At 48.0% G+C, this 21,218-nt stretch overlaps 1 protein-coding gene across 1 annotated transcript; it reads left to right on the forward strand.

Annotated features, from left to right (window-relative positions):
* Window positions 1–298: 298 nt before the first annotated feature.
* On the forward strand, window positions 299–12,632 carry NSDHL (NAD(P) dependent steroid dehydrogenase-like). Its single transcript, XM_054996688.1, has 8 exons — window positions 299–361; window positions 2,072–2,186; window positions 3,177–3,338; window positions 4,592–4,738; window positions 5,495–5,623; window positions 6,421–6,563; window positions 10,256–10,358; window positions 11,753–12,632. The coding sequence occupies exons 2-8, from the start codon at window positions 2,166–2,168 to the stop codon at window positions 12,083–12,085; spliced, it is 1,038 nt and encodes a 345-aa protein (XP_054852663.1). The 5' UTR covers window positions 299–361; window positions 2,072–2,165; the 3' UTR covers window positions 12,086–12,632.
* The last annotated feature ends 8,586 nt before the right edge of the window (window positions 12,633–21,218 follow it).

Below are 21,218 nucleotides of genomic sequence, written 5' to 3' on the forward strand. Positions count from 1 at the left end.
ATAGCAACCGCTGTTGCCATTGGCTACCGACTTCGACGCGCCGGGACCGCGCCCGACGACTATTGGTTAATGCAAAAAGAGCGCTTGCTGGGCGGGGCTTATTTCTGCAGAGGGAACCGATTGGTTCCCGGGGAATTGCTATGCGGCCAATGAGCGAGCAGCCCGGCGCTCGGCAGATTCTCGGCATAGGGGCGGGGTGGGAGGAGGGGCCGGAGTGGGAGGAGTCGTGAATGATGTCGTCCGCTCATTGGAAGAGAAGAGTAATTGGGCGTGGTCTAGGTCTGTGGTCGGTAAGCCGTGCCAGTTTCAGGGATTTGAGTTGCTTTGCTGGGGATCTGCAGCGACTTCTTCCTGTTAGCAGGTAAGTGATGCTCAGGGCGACCGGAGGGAAGGGATGGCACGGAAGGCTGCAGTCCAGTGCTCATTTACCTGGGTGTAAGTCCTGTGGGGATTTCTTTGGAGTAAACATGCCCAGGATCAGGACTGAAACTGGCCGTCCTATGGCCAATGCAGCCCACGTAATACCTTTTACTAGTGGTGGCGAGTGCTGTTAAGCCATAGCTGACTTATGGCCATAGAAAACCTGCTGGGGTTTTCATGGCAAAAGACTAACAGAGGTTGTTTGTCATCGCCTGCCTCTGCAACCTTCGTCTTCCTTGGAGGTCTCCCATCCAAATACTAACCAAGGCTGACGCTGCTTAGCTTCTGAGATCTGACGATCAGGCTCACCTGCGCTATCCAGGTCAGAGCAATACCTTTTTTTAGGACCGGCCAAAATGACACAAACCAGCGAGCAGGCTTTCGAGTTCACGCGAGCTCTTCATGAGGCTGAATGCTTTCAGGTCATAAGATCAAGACACAAGACATCTGCTGTCTTTTTTGGTTGGCTGTAAGAAAAGGTATTATGTGGATTTTGCTTTGGATCAACACAGCTGTGTATAGCTTCTTTCTACCTAGAAAGAATCTCTGTTGAATAAATAACAATAACAATAATAGTAACTGCACTTATATACCGCTCTTCTAGACAGCTTAGAGCCCCACTCAGAGCACTGAATAAAATCAGTGTTATTATCATCCCCTCAATGCAGCTGGGGAGCTGGACTAAGAGGAGTGGCTTACCCAAGGCCACCTGCTGAGCTCATGGCAGCCATGAGATCGGAATCAGCAGGGTGCTGTTTTGCAACCAAACCATTTAACCACATAAGTAGACATGCCTTGGATCAGGGCCTGAAGCTGATGCCCATTGTGTAAGTGGGTTTTATATGATTTGAGTTGCCCATCAGTCTCTCTGTTTGGTCAAGTGACCACAGGCAGCTCTTTCAGCCTCTTTCTCACCCTTTGGGTTGCCACCTTTTCCATGCTTCTGATGGTTGAGTGACAGCTGGTGGGTTCAGTGGATATATTTTCCCTCATCCATTGCAGAGATGTGGTAAGGATTAAAATAGCTTAAATTTATGCTTATTGCACAGGGGTGTGTGTGTGTAGGAGGGAAGCTTTTTAATCAACAGGGCTATAGGGCTTTCATTGGGGCCAATTAAAATGGCACAGAGAAGAAAGCAAGCTTCCAGATTCATCAAAACCCTTTGTCAAGCTTGATGCTAAAGGATGTGGAGGACAAGAGAGGAAAAGATATTACTGGGCACAATGCAGCCCCAGTGTGCAGACTGGAATAGTCTAGATGGAATGGCCAGGCTATGATCTTGAGTAATGGTTAAAGGGACAGAGAAACATGACTGGGGATGTCCCCCCCTTATTGGGCATCCCCTTGGCTGGATAAATATACATATAAAATGGAAGAAAGGAGAAATATTTAACTCTTTTTGGGCATCCACTGGGAAGAGAGGCAAAGAAAATAAATGAACTTAAAAATAAAGTTTAAAAAAAAATAAAATAAAATCATACAGATGTGTAGATGTTCCAGGTACAGGAACTTTGGTCACTGAAAAGACTGCTGGCATGTGGTAGGGCGGGGTTTTCTCTTAAAAAGGCATGTACAGGCTTATGAGGTTATTGATTGGCACAGACTGTGCGAAAAGGAAATGAGAGTTCTTGGCATGTTTGCTTTCTGCAGGTGGCTGAACCCAAAAGGAAATTGGAGAGCTGAACTGCTCAGCAGGTGTTCCTTCTTGAAGAATCTGCTGCACAGTCCTCACTAATCTCCCAACATGGCTACACGACTGAGGCCGGTAAGTTGATTTTCCTGAAAGATCTCATTCTGGGAAAAGTCCTTTTCTGACTGCTTCCACTTCATTATGGTCGGTAAGAAATGTCACCTAAGATGGAACTCATTGCCATAACATGAAGTGGCAGCCGCTGTCATAGATGGCTTTGGAAGGAGATGAGATGTAATCATGGAGGAGAAATCCATCCGTGGCTGTTAGTCATAGCAGCTAAAAGGAACCTCTGTATTCAGAAACAGTTTGCCACTGAATTACCAGTTTCTGGGAAGTTATAAAGCAAGATTTGGGTCCAGTAACACCTTAGAGACCAACAGTTGGACCCAAACCTTGCTCTTCTACTACAGACCAACATGGCTACCCACCTGAAACTGTTTTCTGGGAAGCAACAGTGGGGAAGAGCTATTTCCCTCATCCCTGCTTCCCAAAGGCATCTGACGAGCTAGGATGGTGGACTAGAAGGACATTGGTTCCGATCCCGTTGGGTTTTTCTTATATTTCCTAAAGAGTTAGATAAATTCCTGGTAGGTAACTCTGTACCATGATAATTTTCTGTGATAGCTAGGTGAATGATCCATGATTAGTAGCAGTCTATCTGAAAATGAGATGCTGGAAGATATACAAAGCAAGGTTTTTATACAGGTTTATGAGTTTCCTGTATGTCTGGCTACTGTTGGTACCAGGATACTGGGCTATATGAAAGCGTGCATTGGTGCTGGCTGAGTGATAGCAGAATGCGGGATGAGCATTCCTTAAGGACTACCAACTTGTAGTGCCTGTGTTTTCCCAAATGCTACTTTCAAGCTGTCTTGCATTCAAGCCACCTCTAACTCTTTGTGCGGGCTTTCAGAAAGACGGCTTGTTGCTTCCTGTTTATGGTTCTTATCTGGATGAGCTCTCCTGTAACATTTTCCTCTTGTCCCAAAGAGCTGCGTGCACATGGGAACTCCTTTGCAGTCAGTGATAAATCTTTGGTCTCTGCCTTCTTATGCTTTGCAGGCCTTTAAGAAATGCACCGTGATAGGTGGCTCGGGGTTCCTGGGGCAGCACCTGGTGGAGCGCCTCCTGGAGAAAGGCTACTCAGTCAATGTGTTTGATGTCCGAAAGGGCTTTGAGAATGACCAGGTGCAATTCTTCTTGGGAGATCTCTGCAGCAAAGAGGTACGGGCCAGATGAAACTGTGGTGAGTGCAGAAGCAGAGAGATGCCAGCTGCATCAGCGTGCTTCACTCAGTGTTGGTTGTCCTACCTGGGGTTGATTCAGGAGATTGAAGCCGTGTGTGCAGGTTGCTCAGTTAGGGTTCATGGAGCAAAGTGAGCTAATCTGTGGCTAGTTTCAGGTGGGTCATAGTTGAAGAACATGGTCCAGGACCAATAGCACCTTAAAGACCAACTAGATTTCCAAGGTATGAACTTTCGAGAGTCAAAGCTCCCTTCCTGAGATAGTGTGACTGCTATCCCCCGTTCTGCCATGATAACTTGCTGGGCCTATCATACACCCTTAGGGCCAAGCTACACGTGACGAATGACACTTGAATGGCAAGCGTATTCCTCCCTGTTCACTTGCTCTCCACTCGATCCACTTGCCGTTCAAGTGTCATTCGTCACGTGTAGCTTGGCCCTCAGACTAACCTAAGGCACAGGGTTGTTGTTAGGATAAAATGGAGGAGGAGACTCTGTTGTAAGCTGTTTTAGGTCCTCATTGGGGAGGAAAAGTGTATAAATTAAGGAAATTAAATAATTTAACGTCTGTGTGGTTTGGCTTTTGAGTTTGTGGTTGTGCATCAGTTTGAACTGCATGGACTTCCAGGGTGATCGGGTCTCGAATGTTCCAAAAGGAGGGGCAGAATTGTCCAGAACTCCTTCTTGCTGCTGGTGGATCCCAAATAAGACCCTATCCTTTTCCGTTTATTTGTTTAAAAATATAGGTTGCATGACAATTGGTCCTAGTGGTCAACAATACAAAATATTGTATTATAATAAATTAACTCAGTACTACACATATGTTGACACAGGAGCCAGAGGGAGGAAATCTTAAGCAAGGTCTCCTCATAAACAAGACTCATTTTGTTTAATGAGGTTTACTCCCAGGAAACTATATGATCACAACCTTATTATATCAATAAACGGTTGCCAGGTTATATTAGACAAATGGTTTGTGTCTTCCTTCTGTTGTTCTATAAATTGGCCATGCTCTCTCATGCCTTTGTGCCACTGTAGTCTCAAATCCCAGACCTAGATCTAGAGAGATTTGGGTTTCTGCCCCAAAACTGCCTTTCAGCCACATGTGCTCGCTGCAACAGAATAATCGAAATGGCTTTGCAGCAGGGCAGTTATAAACCAGTTTGACTCTCTATCACAACTGGTACTGCTGTCACAGATTTGTGACCCTAACCATCTTCTCTATGCCCCCAGGATCTGCTTCCAGCTTTGCAAGGAGTGACTGTGGTATTTCACTGCGCGTCACCAGCACCTTCCAGCAACAACCGAGAGCTTTTCTACAAGGTCAATTATTTGGGGACAAAAGTGGTCATTGAGACTTGCAAAGAAGCTGGTGTCCAGGTAAGGGCAGAGCAGCAAGCCGAAGGTGCATGGCAGGTGGATGATGCTCCAGTGACTGCTTTTCTGTGTGCAGGATGATCTTAAGCAGGCATGTGTGGGATTGTGCATTGCCATGATTTGAACACAGGACTTCTTGGATCGTTGCTCATTTTCTAAGCTACTGTGTAGTCACAGTGTGCCTGCGGAAATCCTGTGGCCCAGAGCCTTAACAGAGTGGAGCGGGAATTCTTTCCAGGTACCCATGGATGCCTGCACAAAACACAGCAAAGCAGAGTCAAAGCTGTTGGGAGGCCTGTGAGGGAGTGCCCCCTCCCACCCAGGGCACTCCCTCAACATTGTCAGCTTTCACTTTTTCAAAATGTAAATCTCTCACCCTTTCTCTTGCAAAGATATGAGGGGAAACGTGTTGGCAGAATCCTACTCAGTTGTTTGCTCAGTAACCAGCTCCTGCCTTCCAGCATTCAGCCTGCTGAATGCAAAAGCACTGGAGTGATTGACAAGCACGGCACTCATTTTTCCATTTTATAAAAATTGGCCTGTCCACAGGTTAAATAACTTTTAAGTATATTTGACTTCCTGTGTTTTAATTGCTGCTGTCCTGAATTGTTTCAGCCACTCACAACCTCCGCCATGTTCCCTTAGGCCTCTCTGCCCCAAATGTCTGGCTTTGGGAATGCAATCAGAGTCCCTGGTTTCCCACCAAGCATTCTGTGTCTTCCTGTAAAATGCCTCTTTTCTTTATTTGTCCCTTCACAGAAACTGGTGTTGACCAGCAGTGCCAGCGTTGTCTTTGAGGGCACCGACATCAAGAATGGGACTGAAGATCTACCATATGCAAAAAAACCCATTGACTACTATACGGAGACTAAGATTCTGCAGGAGAAGGTGCCCATGTACTTCCTTTGCTTTTGGGACCAATAGATGCTGGGCTGAGACAGGAGTCTTGCTTAGCTGTTACTTTCTGCTCTTAAGTGAAAAATGAACCGTCAAGAAACTTCCATCAATGTGACCCTTCAGTGATCCACCTGCATTAGGAAGCAAGTTTTTGTATGCTGATGGCTCGCTGGCCAGCCATCAGATCCTTCCTCCAAGATGGAACCAGGAAGCCAGGCCTGTGTGGACCCTGGCCACAAAAGGCCGTTGTGGCAGGCATCTTATGTAGCAGCACCCCATCAGTCTTCTTTTCCCTCTGTGGGCTATCGAGGGCTGAGTTTTTAAAGCTAAGAGGGAATTGCACAAATAGGAACTGGAATTGCTTGGGGAAGCCGCTGCAAAAGTGTAGACAGAAAAATAGATTTATTGGTAACATTTTTGTATCCCATCGTCTCTCCAACAATATGCTGATTAGATCCTCATGGTAGCCCAATATAGGCTGAGCCATAGCAATCTGCAGTGCAGTTCTAAGCAGAGTTACTCCCTTCTGAGTTCACTGAAGTCAGAGGGCTTAGAAAGGTGTAATTCTGCTTAGGATTGCGCTGATAATGATTTAATTGTTGAGTACGGATTTGAACCCGGGTCTCCTCAGTCTATCTCTACTGTGCCACACTATTTTTTCTTATTCCCCCTCCACCACGCCAAGGGGCTGCAAAAGAAGAGATTGGCAGCGCTGGAGTTGAGGAAATCTCATTCCTTTTGGTCCCTGGTGCCCAGGAGTCGTTCCATTGAGTCTCTGTCTCCCACAGGAAGTGCTGAGTGCCAGTGATCCAGAGAGGAATTTCTTCACTGCCGCTATTCGCCCCCATGGCATATTTGGTCCACGGGACCCCCAGCTGGTTCCCATCCTTGTCCAGGCAGCCCGAAGTGGCAAGATGAAGTTCATGATTGGGTGAGTGTGAGTCCTTTTTCCGGTGGTGCAAAAAGTGCTGCCTGAGCGGCAGGCTGTTCCCCTGCATCTCAATAGAATATAATACTGTGTCAGACAATCCAATGTATGCATAATATCCTGGGAAGCACATCTCCTAAATCATAGGCCTCTGATTCTTGGAGCACAGCTTTGTCCCTGCAAACAAGACATTCTTCCCTTGCCATTCATTTTACGTTAAGGGTTTGTGATGCGGATGCATTCAGACTTTTGTACTGACCAAAATCACAGGGAAGTAACAGTCTTTTCATTCAACTAAAATCTCCAGAGCAGCCATCCAGAAAAACCTCGGTGTGGATACAGAAAAGTGGCTAAATGCGGCAATCTGTGTATTTTTGTGTGTGGGGAGGTTCATATGTATCAATTAGAAGTTATGAAATTAGCATAATTATTGCAATACTAGTAACAAAGCCCATTGTGGGGGGGAAATACAACGGGCTATAGAAAGGGCAGGACGGGCGAGCCAGCTATTGCTGCCTCTGCCGCACCTCAATTTGGTCAGGGGGGAGAGCAAGGTGGCTGGGCCTGGCACTGCCCCCTCCCCAGGGCCACAATGGGGGGTGGCAGGCGCCATGGCAGGCTCCTGCGATCGGCAGCAGCCTGTTCCAACCCCATTGGCACTGAATCAGGCCACTGCAGACAGGAAGCGCTGTAAGTGCCCTCACACGATATTAAGGCTTATGAATATGGCGATATCATAAGCGCCTCTGCTCATGTGTTTAAAACACAGACAAGCTGCCTGGCTACGCAGGAGATGGAAAGGTACTAGAATGTGAAAAGAGAAGTAAGACTAACTTAGCCCCACACCCCAGAGTTTGTGCATAACCACAGAACAATGGAGGTCTCCAGAAGTACTTGAATGAATCCATTCACACACCCTGCCAATTCTACCCCTTTACCCATTCTCCTATTATAGCCTCACCCATCCAGTCATCAAATAATCATTTTACACCTATAGTTCCTCTCAGGAAGATCTAATCAAAACTTCCTAGTTTATTGTCGCACCCTGGAGTCCTTTGTCCCACCCTGGGAAGAACCATTAAGGCATTGCTTTAGGGCAGAGAGACTCAGTCCTGCCTCAAGGTGTGTTTCACAGTATATCTGACTGTCCTGCCATGTGCTTGGTGTGTGTGTGTGTTCTGGACCTTCCACACGCCCTCAGATGGCATGTCTGAGCCCTTCTCGCCGTGAAGTACTGGTCATTGAAGCTGCTTTCCCTCGGACACCCCCCAATCTTCTGGACCCGGTAACTGTAAAACCGACTCTGCAACTGTCTCCAGTTTTCCTCCCTGTTTTTCTAGTTAGCTCTGTGTGTGTGCTGTGTGTTTTGTGTGCAGACTGTAATATTTTAAACAAAAACCCCTTTTTGATTGAATATCTGCCTGCTTATTGAAAGGGTACTGTAGAGGAAGGGATCCTCATAGACATTAGCGCACAAGATCCCATAGTTACTGGCCACTCACATAGCTGTCTTCCTTGCTAATTCCCCCACAAATTCTCTTACTCACAAGGAGACCAATTCAGGTAACCGCTGCTGGGGGGTGGTGCCAGGGGCCCTGGTGGGCTCCTACGCCCAGCAGCAGACTGTTCTGGCTCTGTTGGTGCTTGATCCAGCCGCTGCAGGCATGGAGTGCCACGAGGGGGGGGGGGGCGCAAGGCGCCCTAGCTGACTCCTGCTTCCAGCAGAGGCCCGTTCCAGCCCTCTTGGGGTCAAAAGGGGGCGCTGCAGGTGGGGAGCACTGCTGGGGGGCACTCCCCGAGGTAATGGAGGTCAGGTCTACCTGGCCAGCAAAGGAATGGGAAGTACATCTGGCCTCAGAGTATGGAAGCCAGCAAAGGAATAGGAGGTAGACCTGGCCTCCAAGAGTATGGAAGCCAGGTCTACCCTGCCAGCAGAGCCATGGTAGGTACACCTGGTCTCTAAGGGTCCAGAAACTAGGTCTACTGGACCAGGCTTCTAGTTAAGGAAGGGAGGGTAAACCTGGTCTTCAAGCGATCAGAGGCCAGGTCTACTGGCCAGCAAAGGGATAGGAGACCTAGCCCTTGTTTGTGGGGGTGGGGGAGGAGAGCAGGCAGTGTGGCGCGAACCAGGCAGCTGTTGTGCTTGCCAACTTGCCTGTTGCAGCCCTGTTCGAGGCTGCACCAGGCAGGCTGGAGGTGCGTTTTGCCGGGGGGGGGGGGGGGAGACGGCGGCTGGTTGTTGCCAACTCACCTGGTGCAGCCCTGTTGGGGGCCGCACTGGGTGGGCTGGAGGCATGTTTTGTGTGGCAGGGGGGAGGAGATGGCTGGGCGCTGCTGCACCTGCCAACTCACCTGGTGCAGCCCTGTTCGGGGCCGCACCGGGTGGGCTGGAGGCGCGTTTTGCCCAGACGGGGAGGAGGCAACCGGGCACTGTTGCTCTTGCCAACTCACCGGGTGAATCCCCATTCAGATGAACTCACCTGCCCCTCTGGAGGGAGCCGTGCTGCCACAGCTCCCTCCGAAGGGGCAGGCGAGCTCGCCTGGCCTCCCTGCTGCTGTGGTTCCCTCCAGAGGTGTGGTGGGTAGGTTTTCGTGGCCTCCCTGCTGCCATGGCTCCCTCCAGAGGGGCAAGCAGGTGGCCTCGCCTGGCTGTTTTGCGGCAGCGGCTCCCTCCAGAAGCCTCATTGGCCCAGACACACTTTTTATCCTGATGCTCCTGCGCAGGTGCACCGGAATAAAATGTGCATCGTCTCAAATACACTTTCTCAGTTATGTAGTAAGATACATTTTGGTTTATGCCATATATATAATTAGATGGGATTTTTAAAAAAGAATTGCCAGGAGGTATGTATTATTGAAAGAAGATTATATGTTGTTGCTCTGATGTATGCAACAGATTTGTATTGAGAAGATTGGACAGGGAACATAAGCCCACCGAGATCAAATGTTAAGGTTGATGTACCCTGTAAAACAGAAGCATATTTCCTGTTTTTAAGTTGAAGGATTTGCTAGTTGGTTTGGTACTGGTCCAGAATCACAGAGTTTGGACTCTGGTTACTTTTTCAAGAGGTCAAAGGAATGTGAGAAGAAATTTCAGGAAGAAAGTGCTTTGCAGGTCCATAGTGGTTATTTCTCAGGGTTGTTCTTCCATCTTGGCCCTATACATTTGTTACCATTTATCCTAACAAGCTGTAATTGCAAGCACTGGATGAGATTTTTTTTGCTTGGGGAGCAAACAAGACTTGGCCTCAGTCTCGCAGAGCTTTAAGTGACAGGCTAAAAGATGGGTGAAGTAGCAGGGGCTGCCTCATTCCCAGGGCTTTTTTTCAGGGGGAACGCGGGGGAATGGAGTTCCGGAACCTCTTGAAAATGGTCACATGGCTGGTGGCCCCGCCCCCTGATCTCCAGACAGAGGGGAGTTGAGATTGCCCTCCGCACCACTCAGCAGCGCGGAGGGCAATCTCAACTCCCCTCTGTCTGGAGATCCGGGGGCGGGGCCACCAGCCATGTGACCAGTTTCTCTGAGGGCAACCCACTGAGTTCCACCACCTCTTTCCCCAGAAAAAAGCCCTGCTCATTCCTTACGCCTCAACTTGAGCAGAGCAAGTAGGAATGGAGCGCTTGTCTCTGTGGTCCGCTGCTTGGTTCTTGTGAGGTGGCACTAATTTGAACCTCTTTCCTCTTTGTCTGGACAGGGATGGGAAAAACTTGGTGGATTTTACCTTTGTGGAAAATGTGGTCCATGGACATATACTGGCTGCAGAGCAACTTCAGAGAGACTCTCCCCTGTGTGGGAAGGTGAGGCCACCTTTTTTTGTTTTACATAGTGAACGCGCAACACTTATGAACTACCCCACTAAAGCTGCAAGCTGTCCTTTGCTTCTGTTTTTCCCCCAAGGATGGCCTACAACAGGGGTCTCTGACTCTTTGGGGCCTGCGGCCAGACAACTTTTGAATTTTTAGGCAGGTGTGGCCACAGGAGGTGGAGCCAAGCACACTTACACAAGAGGAAGGTGGGTGGGGGATATAAATACTCAGATGCGCTCATGTGCGTACACAAAAGAGAAACCCAGAGGATGGTAACACACATGCACATGGAAGAAGATGACTGATGGAGGAAAGAGAAGATAAAACGGAGAGAGGAAGAGACAAAGTGGACATAACACACACAGAGAAGACCAAAGGAGGACGATACACACAGAAGACAAGGATAAAACACGCACAAGACTGCCAAGGGGGGAAGGGAGAGAAAATAAACACACATGCAGAGACCAAGGGTGGAACATGGAGGATAAAACATATAAAATTGTTCTACCTTTCACTGACTTTCCTGAAGCACATGGTAGGCACCTGGAGAATTGTCTGCAGGTGCCACAGTGCCCACTGGCACCATGTTGAGGGATCTTGGGCTGTGCTATAGTACATGATTTGCATACAGAAGGTTATAGGTGTGCTCCTTGGTATCTCCAGTTAAAGGATCTCAGAAAGCGGGTGCTGAGAGACCTGGATCTGCCTGAGAACCTAGAGAATGGCAGCCAGTCAGAGTAGGCAATACCAGGGGTCATTTCGTAGAAAAAGAGCTGCAGGCGCTTATTAGCATAACTCATTAGCATATGCCACACCCCTTGCCATCACCAGAAGTGTGTCATTAGAATAACTGATTTGCATGTGCCACACCCCCTGACCTCACCTATCCTGGCTGTTTTGGACCCAATCCTGGCCATTCAGGGCCGAAATTGGGCCCAAAATGGCAAAAAGGGGCTGAAAATGGCCAGAAAGGGGCCCAAAATGGTCAGCTGCTGCTGAGTGGGAGAGTGATCCACCACCCATCAGAGGCCTGATCCTGGCCATTTTGGGACCAATCCTGGCTGTTTTAGACCCGATCCTGGCCATTTTGGGCCCAATCCAGGCCAAAACGGGCCCCAAATGACCAAAAACCAGGTGGGTGGGGCCACCTGCCATGTGACCTCTTTAGAGAACTACCGGCACTGCGTTCCTGCACGTTCCCCCTCAAAATGAGCCCTGGGCAATACTATGCTACATGGATCAGTCATCTGACTCAGTCTGGTAGCTTCACGTGCTCAAAACTACCGGCTGCAAGGCTCAGAATGCTTTCTCTCTGCTAACCTTTTCCCAGCAGAGAAGCCAAGTGTTGAATTTATTAACTGTTCCCTCCCCATTTTGTCTCACAGGCATTCCACATCACAAACGATGAGCCCGTCCCCTTCTGGGAGTTCATGTCGCGCGTCCTGACCGGCCTGAATTATGAGGCTCCTAAGTACCGCATCCCCTACTGGCTGGCTTATTACTTGGCCCTCCTCCTGTCTGTGGTCGTGCTGCTGCTGAGCCCCCTCGTCACAATCAACCCCACTTTCACCCCCATGCGGGTGGCGCTCGCTGGCACGTTCCACTACTACAGCTGTGAGCGAGCCAAGAGGGACATGGGCTACAAGCCCCGGGTCAGCCTGGACGAAGCGGTGGCAAAAACCATCAAGAGCTACCCACACCTCCGCCGTGCCAAGTAGCTGTCAAAGGCCTCAGAGTCCATCAGCGGAATCTCACCTCTCTGGATTTCCGGGTTCTTGGCTTCCACTCTGGTCTCCATCTTGGAAGCCACCACCTGAAACGACTTTATACCGTGAACTGCCTGTGACCGATCTGCCATGACCAGCGTCTCAAAATATGACTGTCCCAGTCATGGTTGAATGGTTGTAAACCTCCAGCGTGACCAACTTACCTGCTTCCTTCCACGGCTTGAGTGCGTTCCTGCTCTGAGTATACCTTGCCTTTTCAGAGGGCAGGAAAGCACATGGGAGGCAAATTTTCCTTACTAGAGTTTTTTTAATCTTGCACTGTTGTGGGGGAGCTACTTTCTCTTCCCAAACAAGGCCACTCTTGGAGCAAGGGGCTAAATCTGTGGCCAAATGCCAAAGTTGGAGTTATGGCTCATTCTGTCTGAAAAGCTGACTCTATGAGAACTTTGCTTGTTAACCAACAGGGAAGAGTTTATCTGTGTAGTATGAAAAAAATGACACTGGGTGGTGTCTCCCAAATAAAAATGTGAAGCTCTCTTCTTTCCCCCCCAGAAGTGTCATGCTGTAAATGACTTTTGGTTTTCCGGAGATGTATAAGCTGCAGTTAGTGGGTTAATGCTAAGTGGTCTGTTTACTGTGAGAAGAGCTGTGGACCGCCAGTGTCAGGGCAGCATTCCGTAGTAATATGATTCTGAGAAAAGAGCCGGAATGCTGACCCTTGATTTGTAGCATATTTGCATGACATTGAGCCAGTTTGGAATAGTGGTTAAGAGCGTGGGACTCTAATCTGGAGAGCCGGGTTTGATTCCCCACTTGAAGCCAGCTGGGTGATCTTGGGTCAGTCACAGCTCCCTGGAACTCTCTCAGCCCCACCCACCTCACAGGGTGTTTTGTTGTGGGGATGATAATAACATACTTTGTAAACCGCTCTGAGTGGGTGTTAAGTCGTCCTGAAGGGCAGTATATAAATCTAACATCATTATTAAGAACCATCAGACTTGCAGCCAAAACTTCTCCCAGTTTCTTGCTTGGCTGAGCGATTAAGCTCCGTATAAGTGATTGGGATAATTGTGGCATTTTTCTCATTAGATGCCAGCCCCAATGCTGTGGCTTTCCTAGAATTCTCCCTGTCAGATGGAGCTGGTATGCGAAAGGCAGGTGCTAGGACTGTATTTATAGAAGAGCAATTCTCTGCAGTGTAGCAACTTGGTGCAGGTTCTTGACTTTTATTCTGTCTTTTGGGCTTTGTGCTCCAGGGCTTAACTAGATGAGATGCTGGCAGATCCCGGAATGGATATTGCCAGGTCTTTTTTAAAAAGATCAATAGCAGCCACCCAAGGCACTAATTGAAGTGGGAACTATGGCACAAAAACAGGTGGAACCCTTCAGCGCTGGACAGTTTCAACCATTGAAACACACACACACACAGAGAGAGAGAGAGAGAGAGCATGGGCGAAGTGGAGTTGCCCAGCTGCTTACGGCCTTTAAAACTGCTGGGAAAATCTGATCTCTGATCGCCCAACATTTCTTCTAGTCTTTTCTTTAATTTTTAAAAATTGAACTTTGTACAAAATAGAAATAAAAAGATGACAACTATAGTGGCAGGTTTACAGATAAGCATCTACAAAAGGGTTCTGGGTAGCTAAGAACAAGACTATACACAATTGTCATCTATGTCACATGTTCACATATTGATAAGGTGGTGAGATTCTCAATCCATTAAACTATAGATGATGGGCATTTCTCTCTCCAGGGCAGCAATACAAATCTGTTGGCACAGTTCCACTCAAGGGAAGGAAAATACAGTCCACGGCTAAGTTCCAGGTCTAAACAAAACAGGACCCGGGACCAGGGTTTCTTGCAACCTGGAATTAGCAAGCCCAACAGCTATAGACGCTCAGCGTGGTTGTGGGAGTTAGAGAGTCATCTTAGGATCTCAGAGATCCAGGTTTGAATCCCTACTGCCATGGAAGCTTGCTGGGTGACCTTGGGCCAGTCACATACCCTCAGCGTAACCTACCTCACAGGGTTGTTGTAAGAATAAAGTGGAGGAGAAGAGAATGATAGAAGCTGATTTAGGTCCCCACTGGGGAGAAAGGCAGCATATAAGTGAAGTAAATTAATCAATAATAACCCATGAGTTGACATTTAGTGCAAGGCATGGTGAACTTCTGGAGGGTGGGGTTGATAGGAATGCCTCTCTTATAAAGAAATGAAGGCCCTTATGAAAGGACTTGATTATACCTTTGAACAGGGCTTTTTTTCTGGGAAAAGAGGTGGTGGAACTCAGGACTGCACAATGACGTCACTTTGGGTCAGCTGGAACAAGGGGGGAGGTTTTTAAAAGTTTAAATCGCCCTCGGCGAAAATGGTCACATGACCAGTGGCCCTGCCCCCTGATCTCCAGATAGAGAGGAGTTTAGATTGCCCTCCGTGCTGCTGGAGCGGAGGGCAATCTATACTCTTCTCTGTCTGGAGATCAGGGAGCGGGGCCACTGGCCATGTGACCGTTTTCAAGAGGTGCCGGAACTCCGTTCCACTGCATTCCAGCTGAAAAAAAGCCCTGCCTTTGAATAAGATTTAGTGAGAGGGAATTTTTCCACAGTCTCTTATAACACAAGAAACTTTGTCCAATGACATTGACTGGCTGTAGATTAAGGATGGGCAAGATACAGAACTTGGCATAAAGCATAAATAGCTTACAGCGTTCACTGCTGCGAGTTGCGCTGGCTCAGATCACTTTAAAGGAGACTTGACTGACTCATGTAGGGCCATTGATGGCTATTAGTCAAGGTGATTCCACAGAACTGAAAAACTTTGCCTTAGGTGGGATGTGATGCCCTGTCTACTGATGCAGAAGCCCTGATAAAGCTGGCATTCTTTTGGAAGGACCTGCTGCTAGTTTTCATGCTTAAAGGGCAAGCCCCCCGCCTGCCTCTCTTTCCATGCATTTTTATCATGCGTTATACCTTGAAAAGGGAAAAATAGATGGCTAAAGAGTGCTTAGGCTATCTTTAAATTCTTAGACCACAAAATAACACAGAAAGAGGTTGCAGGTAGACATTTTCCTTCCTGTCTCACATCTAGTTTTTTAAACATCAGCATGATGAAGAGTTATGGAGAACCTGAAAGCTTGCACACTCGTACACAATGCCATAATAAAAAGTATTACGTGGCATTTGTTTTTGAAATAACTGATAAGTTAACTTGTTCGCTAAGGAGTGCTTCGCTAGGCTATAAAAAACATAAGAGTTAAGGGCATTGAATTTGAAGCCAGTTCGATTACAGCGGCATGCATCCTACCTTAGTCTGGTAAAACATTCTCCTGCTTAAACAGCACTTCTCCAAATTTATTGTCTCTTTCATTGGAGAGAGCCACAAATTGGAGGAAGGCTCCTTAGGTTGAAAGGAGGGCTCACACTTTACTTAACAGAGAGGGTAAAATACTGATCAATGGGTTTAAGCCCACTTAACTGTGTTGGATTGTGGCTTTGGGGTGTAAAGCACTCAAGCACTTAGATTGCCTCCTGTTCCCCTGCTTAAAGTGGCTTGCCAGGTGTGAACAATAGCTGTGCTTTTTCATAACTCTCACCCTATGGAATTAATAAAAAGGATGCCATTTCTTGCTATTTTTTAAGAGGAGCTGCAAGTCTGTTTTATATGCTCGGGCTTTTAATTGAGTGTAGTCTGAAGGCATTTGGTGTGTTTGGGGGAGTTATTGGTAGTTTTATTGTACTTTGTATATTTTAATTGTGGATTTGTAAGCTGCCTTGAGCCAAAAAGGAAAGGTGAGGTATAAACATTTTAATAAAAAACAATTAAGACAGCAGAGGAGTAGAGTCAAACCATTTTTCTGGAAACTTTAAATTATCTCTTGCAAAATCCCTGCTAATACAGCACTGGTGACACAAGTTTGTCTGCTTTAAATTTAGCAATTACATTATAAGCTCAAAGGAAATTAAAACCAATTAAAACCAATGAGCCCAATGTCAAGTCCTGCCTGTAGATGGGGCTCAGTAGCCAGCTACAACCATGGATTGTCTTCCATTTGTCAATTAGCATACTATCAACTGGTTCTAGAGTAGAAAGCCTTTCCACCAACATTGTACATATTGCTCCACTGCAGAATGCTAGTTCTCGTAATCAGTTCTCTGAAGCTGTATATTTAGCTCAGTTGCCACCACACTTCTTTTAAAGTAGGAATTGTAAGAGGCTCTTGAAAGGGGGTGGGGGGAGCCTTGTTTCAGAACAACAGGATTTGGGTCCAGTGGCACCTTAGAGACCAACAAGATTTTCAGAGTCAGAGCTCCCTTTGTCAATTAGAGAGGGCAGAACATGTGGTTTAAGAATCTTTACCTGGATAATGGGCAAGCAAATGCCTCTAGAAGGCTACCGGCAATGGCGGACCTACGTTTTTGGAACCCTGAAGCTTGAACTGTTGGGGGGGGGGCTTCTCACCAGCAACAATAGGGCAACAGCTGGGGGTTCAGGTGCTGCAAGCCACACAGAAAATTTTGAAATTTGACCAATTACAGGGACATTTTGAGGCCATATGAAATGGGTATTAGAGCATATTCTAAGGTCAATATTAAGTACTTTAACCCATTGGCAGGGCTGGATCGATGGGGGGGCAGGGGGGGTAGTCTGCCCCCGGCACCACCAAAGAGGGGGCACCAGGTGCAGCTGCCAGCCCTGGGAGCACACTGGCAGCGTGGGTGGCTGGGAGGCCTCCCGTGCCATTCGCCTGCCCAACAGGACAAGGGGTGCATGGCAAGCTGGCTGCCACTTGTCCTGCGGGGCAGGTGAATGGTGCAGGTGGCCTCCCAGCTACTTGCGCTGCCACCGCCAGCTCTGCAGCGCGCTGGGACAGCTGGCTTGCTGCAGCGCAGCACGCGCCGCCTGCATGATGACATCATAGAGTGGTGTCATCACGCAGCACCAGGAGAGCGCGCGCAGCGTGCATGCGAGTGACCGGACTTCGGTTGCCCTGGGCGCCGGCAACCGTAGATCCAGCCCTGCCCATTGGCCTATGATTCTGTCACTAAGAGCCAAGCTACAAGTGATGAATGACACGGCAAGTGAACAGACTCACGTGTATTCCTCCCTATTCACTTGCGCTCCACTTGCGCTCCACTTGATCACTATGTGGAGCGCAAGTGAACAGGGAGGAATACGCGTGAGTCTGTTCACTTGCCATTCAAGTGTCATTCGTCACTTGTAGCTTGGCCCTAAAACAGCCTTATTTTAATAACAAACACTTTAAAAAAAAAAAAAAGCCTCCATCAATTTTGTTGAAAAATTCATTTAAAAAAAAAAGTTGCATCAGGGCCCCTTCAGCATTAGGGGCCCTGAAGCTTAAGTGTCATTCGTTTCATAGTAGATCCACCCCTGGCCACCAGTAACCACAAACAACAAAAAAGAGAATCTTTTCCAAACCAAGCTCTAGAATTTATTGAACTGAAAAGTACTCAGGCATGATAAGAACAATGAAATGGTTGTGTTCAGGAGGACTTGAGTATGAAGAGTTAATCAAGAGGAGAGAAACCGAAAGAGACCCCTGGCACTGGCTGAGAAAGAATTCTGCACTGGAGAATGCCCATGAGGAGCAGTGGGAGAGAGAGAGTGTTTAAGAGACGAGGAATGAAAAATCTCAGTCCAGCGAGAGAAAAGGAGTTTACCTTCCCTCAGACAGCCGAACTGGTTAGAATACCTTGTCCATTTCAATGATCCAGAGATTATGAACCGGGGATTTGGGGCAGAGCTTCCAAAGGTCCTGGGAAATAATAAAAAGATATAGTGGGAGAATGTATCCAGGGCTTTTTTCTGGGAAAAGAGGTGGTGGAACTCAGTGGGTTGCCCTCAGAGAAAATGGTCACATGGCTGGTGGCCCCGCCCCCTGATCTCCAGACAGAGGGGAGTTGAGATTGCCCTCCGCGCCGCTGAGTGGCGTGGAGGGTGATCTCAACTCCCCTCTGGAGATCAGGGGGTGGGGCCACCAGCCATGTGTCCATTTTCAAGAGGTTCCGGAACTCCGTTCCCCCTGAAAAAAAGCCCTGAATGTATCTGTGTAGCGAGGAAAAATCACAGAGATCCAAAGAAAGAAAAGTGAAGTTGGCAGCCTCTGCACAGAGGGAAAGGGAAAGAGCCCCCCCCCCACTTTGGCTAGTGGAGCAGCAACAGTTATAGGAGCCAGCACAAAGGAAGGAGAGTCCAGGAGTTTGGAGTGAGTCCAGGATGAGTCTCTCTGGATTTCCTGGCTCTGACTGAGTGGGAGCAGTGGGCTTCCCAGAAGTGCTGATGAAATTACATTAATGGACTGAGGTGGAGGCTCAGTGTTGTGAGCCCTTGCAATGACAGGTAGACATGCAGCTGTCCCATCAGTGAAACAGTCTCCTGCCCAAAGTTTTGGCCACTCATTAACGTATCAAAATCAAAAAGAGTCAGTAGCACCTTTAAGACTAACCAACTTTACTGTAGCATAAGCTTTCGAGAATCACAGTTCTCTTCGTCAGATGCCTCTGATGAAGAGAGCTGTGGATCTCAAAAGCTTATGCTACAATAAAGTTGGTTAGTCTTAAAGGTGCTGCTGGACTCTTTTTGATTTTGCTACTACAGACTAACACGTCTAACTCCTCTGCATCATTAATGTATGTATCCTATGGACCACTATGTCCTCACCTTCTCCAAAGTAAGGCGTTGCTAACTCTGAAAAGTGAGTTTAGCCAAGATGGAGGCCGTTTCCACACAGCTTACCTTCCCTTGGAACGACCTGGAACATGGTGCAAAAAATGTGGAAGATTGTGTTTTCTTGCACGAGATTTGCACGATGTCGCACAAATCTCGTGCAAGAAAACGCAATCTTCCACATTTTTTGCACGATGTTCCGGGTCATTCTGAGGGAAGGTAAGCTGTGTGGAAACAGCCAGAGTTGGGGCAGACAGCACACATCTAGGAAGGGTTTTATTTTTTTTTTATAACTGGGTCTTATGGCTCCATACTTTTATTTCCTGCAAATTCCACAACAACGCAGAGCTTTTTCATCAGCTAGATTTAATGCTTTGCCATCTGGAATTTTATATGGCAGATTCCATAAGATAGCATATGCGGCCAGGCGCTGTCTTTGTAATTCCAAGACAATGCCACATGTTCTTTTCTACCGTCTTTTTTTATGCCGATATTTGTTTTAAATATTTAAGTTCTACTTTAGCTAATACAGCGGGTTCTTCTGATTCCCACAAGGTTTACTGTCTTTTCAATGATTTCTCCTTCAATATAACTGAGAAGGGAGCAAAGATTTTACAACTTGCTATAAAGCTGCACCAGGAGAAGTTTCAGAAATAACTGTTGACATGGCTCAACTTGTACTTTTTTCTCTGTACCATCCTGTTTTCTTTGTTATATGCCAATAAAGGCTGATAACACTCATCAGAGTAGGGAATACCAACTCTGAAAGATCGAGGGCCTGATTCAATAGAAGGCAGCTGCATGCAGTTGCAACTCCAGAGGTGAGAGAATAGGGCTACATCAGCTCACTCCTGAAAAAAAGAGACCATAATTGTAATGGAAGATCCAAAAATTGTATGTATCAGTACTTCTACAAACTGGGATTGCAGCTGGGCAACCAGAAATGCAGCGGTCTGGATTCTCAAGAAAATTGAGTGAACAAAGGGCGTTGATACTTAAGAAAAGGGGAAGTATTGAAGCACCTGTAGGGCCTCAACCTGTGATGATGCAGCCAGGTAGTCTCAAGGGAGGGGCAACGAATTGCGGTCAACCCTTGAGGGTTTGTGTTCAGGAGATACAGGGGATGAAGGGAGTACCGGGCAACGTTCTATTGTAACGAATTCCATGCAGTCTTCTTCCATGAGTCAGAGCTAGTGTAAAGCTCTTCTGGGTGTGCCCAGTAGCAAAAAAGGGCACAGGTGAAGCCTGGTTTTTGTTGTAGAAGAATGTGCAGTATCTCTGAACAGGTGTAAATTGGCACAGAACAGCATAGCTGCCGTATTTGCTGCCAATTTTAAACAAAGGGGTGGGGCTGATGTGACACTCCCAGAACTGGACATGACTCCCTCGTGGTCTCCCCCTAAAGGACAGAGCATGTGCACGTAGCCCCCCCCCCCCCCGGAGAGAAGAACAAAATTTCAGAGGCCCTGGGAGCCCGTAGAGCTGGGCAAGATGTGTGATTTATTTTCATTTGGGGTTTTGGTTTGGTATAGGTGATGTCACGGACAACTAAAAGGGAATCTTTATTTAGGGGGCCCAATGGTGGTTCTTGGCTGCCTTATATGTGTGGAAAGAGCCACTAGTCCTAATCAGTAACCACGGGAGAAAACATACACGTCATTGTCCTACCAACCATTGGTCCATGTAGCATGCCGTTGTCTCCTCTGACTGGCAAGAGCTCTCTGGGATCTTGAGAAAGGTCATTCCCATCACCTGCTATTGGAGATGGCAGAGACTGAACCTGCAGCCTTCTAAAGGCAACATCACCACTGAGAGGTCTTTCCTTCCAAACAGGAAAGGATGTGACAGCTGCTGAAATAGTTGTTGCAATGGAGGAAGGGTGAGAGAGAAAGAATCTGAACTGAATAGTACTCCATTGGTTTGTCAATTGTTGCTCCTCTTGGCCATGGAGTTTGAACATTTCTCCTTGGGACTTCCCATATTGTGCTCTGCTAGGGATCCCAGACCCCCGGTGGGGGCAGAGGATCCCCTGCCCCCGCTCCCCACACCCTGCCCCCACTTACCTGAGCAGCGGGGGCACGTGCACCTTCCTTGTGCGCTCCCCCGCGGTGCGGCGCACTCCCACGCACCGCAGACGCTGGGATCAGGCCCATTTTGGCCCGGTTCAGGGCCACTGTGGAGTGCAGGGGCGCTCCTGCGCTCTGCAGCTCTCAAAACGGGCCCAATCCATGGCAAACCAGACCCGTTTTCAGCAGCTGAAGGCGCAGGAGTGCTCCTGTGCTCCACAGCGCCCCAAAACGGGCCCGTTTCAGCATGGGCCAGGCCCGTTTTGAGGCGCTGCGGAGCGCAGGAATGCTCCTGCGCTCCACAGCACCCAAAATGGGCCCGTTCTGCGGTGGATTGGGCCCGTTTTGCGGCACTGCGGAGCATAGGAACGCTC

The sequence above is a fragment of the Eublepharis macularius genome, chromosome 13 (genome assembly GCF_028583425.1).
Source record: "Eublepharis macularius isolate TG4126 chromosome 13, MPM_Emac_v1.0, whole genome shotgun sequence".
NCBI lineage: Eukaryota > Metazoa > Chordata > Lepidosauria > Squamata > Eublepharidae > Eublepharis > Eublepharis macularius.

Bases quoted from the DNA above. Each gene is read 5' to 3' on its own strand.
- NSDHL (XM_054996688.1), top strand. From the start codon at position 2,166: ATGGCTACACGACTGAGGCCG. The intron at 4,739-5,494 runs GTAAGGGCAGAG...GTCCCTTCACAG, and splicing joins GCAAAGAAGCTGGTGTCCAG to AAACTGGTGTTGACCAGCAG. The intron at 10,359-11,752 runs GTGAGGCCACCT...TTTGTCTCACAG, and splicing joins ACTCTCCCCTGTGTGGGAAG to GCATTCCACATCACAAACGA.